This window comes from Chiloscyllium plagiosum, chromosome 26 (assembly GCF_004010195.1).
Source record: "Chiloscyllium plagiosum isolate BGI_BamShark_2017 chromosome 26, ASM401019v2, whole genome shotgun sequence".
Taxonomy (NCBI): Eukaryota; Metazoa; Chordata; class Chondrichthyes; order Orectolobiformes; family Hemiscylliidae; genus Chiloscyllium; species Chiloscyllium plagiosum.
Window position 1 is genome coordinate 46,734,599 of NC_057735.1, and position 7,212 is coordinate 46,741,810.

Below are 7,212 nucleotides of genomic sequence, written 5' to 3' on the forward strand. Positions count from 1 at the left end.
CTCCCTTTCTGTCCTTCCTGTAGCATTTGTATCCTGGAACAATAAGCTGCCAGTACTGCCCATCCCTGAGCCATGATCCTGCAATTGCTATGATATCCCAGTCCCATGTTCCTAACCATGCCCTGTGTTCTTCTGCCTTCCCTGTTAGGCCCCTTGCATTGAAATAAATGCAATTTAATTTATTAGAGCTACCTTATCCCTGCCTGCCCTGACTGTTTGACTCGCTTCTGTTCTCAACTGTACCAGTTGTGATTGGTTCGGTGCCTGTACTTCCCATACTGACCCTGGTGAGACATTAGGTCCTGTGGTGATAATCTCACCGTGTGTCCAGCCAGTGTGAAGTAGCTATCCAATCTCAAGGTCAGCCAGGTCCTGCTAAGGTCTGATTGAGTCCGTACATGGGGGTGAAAGGTCAGGGAGGAGATTAGCTCCATGTCCTTTGGATCAGCAATATCACAACAAAATTCATGAAGAGTTCTGGGCAACTTCCTCTTAGAGGCACCGCTTGAATGTGTGGCCATTTGGTGTCTGAAATGGCCATAAATGTGATATCTACGTTTTTATACCTGCTGAGTTCAACATTTGTAGTGTCTGACCCTGAATGCTAGTTTCTGACCCTGAATGCTAGTTTCTGACCCTGGAGTCTTTTTGTCTGATTTGAGGTTTGGACAGGTCAGCATCTGATCCTTCACCTCTCAGTCATTTTTGCTGCCAATTCCAGTTCATTGGAAAGACATTCAGCTTTTGATGTTTCTAACTTTATGTCTGTATTGTAAATGCTTTCCTCGTAGGGCTACCTGTGAGGAAGCTACTTCCGGACAAGTCCAAGTAATGGCATTGCCCATTTTCACTTATTTTCAGACAGGTAAAAACTTGATTACACAATAATCAAGTCCCAGTGAGAAAACCACCCTCCAAACATTGCCAAATAATTCTCATATCCCCAAAGACAAGTGTCAGATTCTTACTCCCAGAAGTTGAGTCTTCCTCCATGATATGAAATATTCCAGATGCGTTCAAAACTTCCTTGGATTACTACACCTCGGATTATCACCGCCAAAAATCCAGATATCATAATCCCCATCTGGAAGACATCAGTCCAAACCACGGCTTTTAGACCACCCTGAAAATACAAGAGGTACCAAACATAACATTTGGAATCTAACCAAAAGGAACAAATGTTTATATCTGTCACATCCAAAAAAATTATTTCAAGGAACTTCACCTGGGCATTATGATTTTAAAAAATGACACAAAGCCCCATAAGAAGATATGAGAGTAGATTACAAAACCTTTGTCAAAGGAGTAGGTTTTAAGGAGTGCCTTAAAGGAGGAGAGTGCATTAGAGAGGTGGAGGTGTATAAGATGGGAATCCCAGAGTTGCAACTGAAGGCATGGGCAACAGGGGACAGATTAATTTTTGGACTATGCAAGGAAACAGAAGAGAGGACTGCAGATATCTCTGAGTGGTGATTGGCTGGATGAGATTGCAAAAGATGTGGAGGGATTGAAAATGATTTACAACAGAGTGCTGGAGCTAAGTGGTTCATGGAGATAAGCAAAGGAAGGCAAAGAGGTGTCCTGTTGATTTTACTTTTGCATAAATGTATTCAGCTTCCAGGAATTCTTGCTCTACTACAAGAGAAAAAACTGATTAATCAAGTAAATTATTAAAGGTTATTCTATTCCGAAGGGTCAAAATAATACAGCATCTAGTAGTAAGGTTAAGAAAGTATATAAAAACTTAATAAATGTAAAAGTAAATTGAATTTTTAAGTCATTCCTTAGAATATATTATGGACAACAGGATAGTTGATGTGTTACAGTTGCAGTATGTGGGAGTTCCTGGATACCAATTTGGTCCAGAGCAAACACGTACATGGCAAGTGTTTGAGGTTTGAGCAGCTTTGGCTTAGACTTGATGAGATGAAGGCAGAACTGCAGACACTGTGGTGCATCTGGAAATGGGAATGTTACTTGGATTCTTTGGATCAGGAGACAATCACACCTCTTAGGGTTGTAGTATGATTTTGTTAGTGTTCAGGAACAGGATCGGTGAATGAGGTAGGTAAGAGGACCGAGAGGGCAGGAGCCAGGTTCCTCAGCCCTTGCTAATGCGAACAGATTTGTCGTTCCTTCAGCTTGTCAAGAGGAGAGCGAAGGCTGTAGGATGGAGGAGCTAACTGACCATAGCACCTTGGTGCATGAAGTCACTCAAGGAGGGAAAGAGGAATGTAATTGTAGCCATGATGTGATGGTGCCGGCGTTGGACTGGAGTGGACAAAGTCAGAGGTCACATGACACCAAGTTATAGTCTGAACATCACCTGACCTAGAAGCAGTGCTCTGAAAGCTTGTGATTTCAAATAAATCATATGGTTTATAACCTGGTGTCATGTGACTTCTGATTTTGTCCAGTCAGGTAGAAAAGTAAGAGATTGGATGATCAGAGTCCCACACAGCTTGGCAACAATGGAGAAATATCAGAAGAGGATGGAGAAAGTGAGGACTGCAGATGCTGGGGATCAGAGTCAAGAGTGTGGTGCTGGAAAAGCACAGTAGGTTAGGCAGCATCCGACGAGCAGCAGAATCGACATTTCGGGCATAAGCCCTTCATCAGGAATGGGGCTTGTGGGCTGGGTTGGGGTCACATATCTACCTATTGCACATACCTACCTGTCCTCAGAAGAGGATGGTGTGATCAACTGTGTCAAAGGCTATAGGCAAGAAAGATGAGAAGCATTGTTACAGAGCAAGGGTGGACACCTGATTGGAGGGACTGAAACTTAGAGTTGTGGGGAAAATGGGCAATTCAATTGGGAGATACCAATACATTCATGACTTTAGAGAGAAAAGGGAAGTTGGATTTGGAATGATAGTTTGCAAGGATCAGGAGTTTTATATGGTGGGGATAGTGGCAGATTTGAAGATATTCATAATGCCACACCTACATGAATCCATCTGTAGAAATGCACCTGCTTCAGGATCTTTTTCCTATACCTCATTTACACATTGGCGTCAAGATATATGCCCAGAAAAAATTTGTACAAACATAGGTGAATGTATCCACGTACCTTTCTGTCCACCTGCAGCAATACACAGTGAGACATGTGCATTAACACACATATATGCAAATATAACCAGATTAAACTTACCAGGGTACAGTAAAAGGTGCAGACAAGACCAGTTGCAACAAGAACGCCCCAGAGATCAAGTCCAGTTACTGGTAAAAGCAAGAGTTGTTCCAACTTAGTGGAAAATAAATTTTCTTTTATATTAATAGTTTAACTTATAAAAGTATAAACAACCTTATAAATTAAATATAGTTCAAAAAGTTTTTGTTGCAAATGTTTCGTCCCGTCTAGGTGACATCATCAGTGCTTGGGAGCCTCCTGTGAAGCACTTCTGTGGTGTTTCCTCCGGCATTTATAGTGGCCTGTCCCTGCCGCTTCCGGTTGTCAGTTTCAGTTGTCCGCTGTAGTGGCCGGTATATTGGGTCCAGGTCGATGTGTTTGTTGATGGAGTTTGTGGATGAGTGCCATGCTTCTCGGAATTCCCTGGCTGTTCTTTGTTTGGCTTGCCCTATAATGGTAGTGTTGTCCCAGTCGAATTAGACCACTAGGACTTATAACAGCACACAAACCAACAGCCACACTCAGACAACAACGAAGGACCCAATACCCAGCATGAGCAAAACTAATGTAGTGTACAAAATCCCATGCAAGGACTGCACTAAACACTATATAGGACAAACAGGAAGACAGCTAACGATCCGCATCCACAAACATCAACTAGCCACGAAACGACACGACCAGCTATCCCTAGTAGCCACACACGCAGACAACAAGCAACATGAATTCAACTGGGACAACACTACCACTGAGGATGTCACCTAGACAGGGGACGAAATGTTTGCAACAAAAATTTCCAGCTCGGCGAACAGAACCACAGCAACGAGCACCCAAGCTACAAACCTTCTCGCAAACTTTGAATAGTTCAAAAAGGAATGAATCAGTGCTTATGCCAGAGGCTGAGAGAGAAAAATTTGGACATTTAAATAAATAAATGCAGATGAGTGAACTGATAGTCATAGACTCATAGAGTTGTACAGCATGGAATCAGATCCTTTGGTCCACCACGTCCATGCCAACCAGATATCCTAAATTAATCTAGTCCAATTTGCCAGATTTTGCCCATATCCTTCTAATCCCTTTCTATTCATGTACCCGTCCAGATGTGTTTTAAGTGTTGTAATTGTATCAGCCTCCACCACTTCTCTGGCAGCTCATTCTATATATGCACAACCCTCTATGTGAAATGTTTGCCCCTTACGTCGCTTTTAGATCTTTCTCCTCTCACCTTAAATTACACCCTGAGGTTTTGGACTCCCCCACCCTGGGGAAAAGACCTTTGCTATTCATGCGCCTCAATTTTATAAACTTTTATAAGATCACCCCTCAGCTGTCGACCCTCCAGGGAAAACAGCCCCAGTCTATTCCACCTCTCCCTATATTTCAAACCCTCCAACCCTGGCAAAACCCTTGTAAATCTTTTCTGAACCCTTTCATGTTGAACAACATCCTTCCTAGAGCAGGGAGACCAGAATTGAACGCAATATTCCAAAAGTGGCCTAACCAATGTCCTGTACAGTCACAGCATGACCTCCCAATTCCTACACGCAATGCATTGACCAAAAAAGGTAATCATACAAAGCATCTTCTTCACTATCCTGTCTCTTTGTGATTCCACTTTTAAGGAACTATGAACCTGCAATCAAATGTCTCTTTGTTCAGCAACACTCGTGAGGACTTTACTATTAAGTGTATAAGTCCTTCCCTGATTAGCCTTTCCAAAATACAGCACCTCACATTTATCTAAATTAAACTCCACCTGCCACTCCTTGGCCTATTGGCCCATCTGCTCAAGATCCCATTGTGCTCTGAGTTAACCTTCTTTGCTGTCCACTACACCTCCAATTTTGGTGTAATCTGCAAACTTACTAAGTATACCTCATATGCTCACTTCCAAATCATTTATATAAGTGATGAAAAGCAGTGGACCCAGCACTGATCCTTAAGGCACTCCATTGGTCACAGGCCTCCAATCTGAAAAGCATCCCTGCACCACCACCCTCTGTCTTCTACCTTTGAGCCAGTTCTGTATCCAAATGGCTAGTTCTCCCTGTGTTCCATGTGATCAAACCTTGCTAATCAGTCCCCCATGGGGAACCTTGTTGAACGCCTTACTGAAGTCCATATAGATCACATCTACCGCTCTGCCTTCATGAATCCTCTTTGTTACTTCTTCAAAAAACTCAATCAAATTAGTGAGACATGATTTCCCACACACAAAGCCATGTTGACTATCCCTAAACAGTCCTTGCCTTTCCAAATACATGTACATCCTGTCCTTCAGGATTCCCTCAACAGCTTGCCCACCACCGAGGTCAGGCTCACTGGTCTATAGTTCCCTGGCTTGTCCTTACCACTTAAATAGTGACACCACATTAGCCAACCTCCAGTCTTCTGGCACCTCACCTGTGACTATCGATGATACAAATATCTCAGCAAGAGGCCCAACAATCACTTCCCTAGCTTCCCACAGAGTTCGAGGGTACACCTGATCATGTCCTGGAGATTTATCCACTTTTAAGCATCTTAAGACATCCATCACCTCCTCCTGTGTAATTTTTCAAGGTGTTGCAATTTATTTCCCCAAGTTCTCTATCTTCCATATCCTTCTCTGTGGTAAACACTGGGGAAAACAATATTGATTTCCCATCTTTGCCCTTTGATTACAAAGTGACATAGAGAGATAGATAGTGATAGAATGATAGAGAGGGGTGAGAGAAGTATTGTCTGAAGCACAATGAAAGATAAAGTAACACAAATATGTTTAAAATCACACAACACCAGGTTATAGTCCAATAGGTTTATTTGGAAGCTCTATTTGGACAACCACCTGATGAAGGAGCAGCAATCCAAAAGCTAGTGCTTCCAAATAAACCTGTTGGACTATAACCTGGTGTTGTGTGATTTTTAACTTTGTCCATCCTAGTCTAACACTGGCACCTCCAAATCACGGATATATTGAGTTAATCAAGCTGAAAGATGATAATGAGTGTGATATAGAGATGGATGGAAATCAAAAGGCTAGTAGAAACTGATATAGAAACAGGAATAAAATAGAGCAAGGTTGGGTGAGGGGGCTACAAACAATAGTGAGATTGTGAAAGCAAAAGGAGGACATAAAGGACAAAGAGAATAGAACAGAGATGCTAGTAATGTTTTTTTATTCCTGGTCATTAGTGGTTGCCTTGTTGTTTCCGAGGAGATGAAGCATGAGGACAGACATAGAGTACAATAATCCACCCAAACTGGTGACACTCAGTCACTGAATTCCTTGGATTGAGGCTCACACAGACAGAGATAGATACTTCGGTCAGAAACAAGGTTCTGTTTCTCCTCAGGGCAGCAACATTTAGGGCTTGACTGTACAGTAATTGGTTAATAGATGTGTAAGTAATGTTAACTTGCACTTACCCTGATTCAGTGCTAGTGCAGGAGCGTAAATGACAATCCCAGTGTATAGAACCTGTAAAAAGATCTCCTATATCATTAATCAATAATCTCAATCAGAACCATGTCTGGTACTAAATTAATAACTTGACCAAGTGATTAAATTAGTGAGGTCGCTCTAGCTTATTACTCAGGCTCAGTGCTGAAGGTGGGAAAGCTGAATGGGAAACATTTTGTACACTACCATGTTTCCTCTTAAGTTGCTCACTGGAAGAGGTGAATACAATTTACCTGTCTGCTTGTATCTTAAACATCCGATCGGTCCTTGTGAATGAAGCTGGACAATATTCACAGACATTTAGAATAAGACAGAAAGCTTTTGAACTTTGTTTGATTATCCCCTCATTAACGGGCAGTTTAAAACTCAAGTATCTTGGATATAATTGGAATTTAAATAGACAGTAGACAATCGGTGCAGGAGTAGGCCATTCTGCCCTTCGAGCCTGCACCACCATTCATTATGATCATGGCTGATCATCCTCAGTCAGTATCCTGTTCCTGCCTTATCTCCATAACCCTTGATTCCACTATCCTTGAGAGCTCTAGTCAACTCTTTCTTAAACGAATCCAAAGACTGGGCCTCCACAGCCTTCTGGGGCAGAGCATTCCACACAGCCACCACTCTCTGGGTGAAG

At 42.3% G+C, this 7,212-nt stretch overlaps 1 protein-coding gene across 2 annotated transcripts in view; it reads right to left on the reverse strand.

Moving 5' to 3' along the window:
- Nucleotides 1-7,212, reverse strand: part of slc5a8l (solute carrier family 5 member 8, like) — a 91,347-nt gene that overhangs the window by 65,562 nt on the left and 18,573 nt on the right. For both annotated transcript variants that reach the window (XM_043717040.1, XM_043717041.1), the window contains exons 3-5: nucleotides 6,542-6,593; nucleotides 3,155-3,222; nucleotides 969-1,123 (exon numbers count right to left, since the gene is read on the reverse strand). In XM_043717040.1, coding sequence (XP_043572975.1) covers nucleotides 969-1,123; nucleotides 3,155-3,222; nucleotides 6,542-6,593 — 275 coding nt within the window. The remainder of the gene's footprint in view (nucleotides 1-968; nucleotides 1,124-3,154; nucleotides 3,223-6,541; nucleotides 6,594-7,212) is intronic.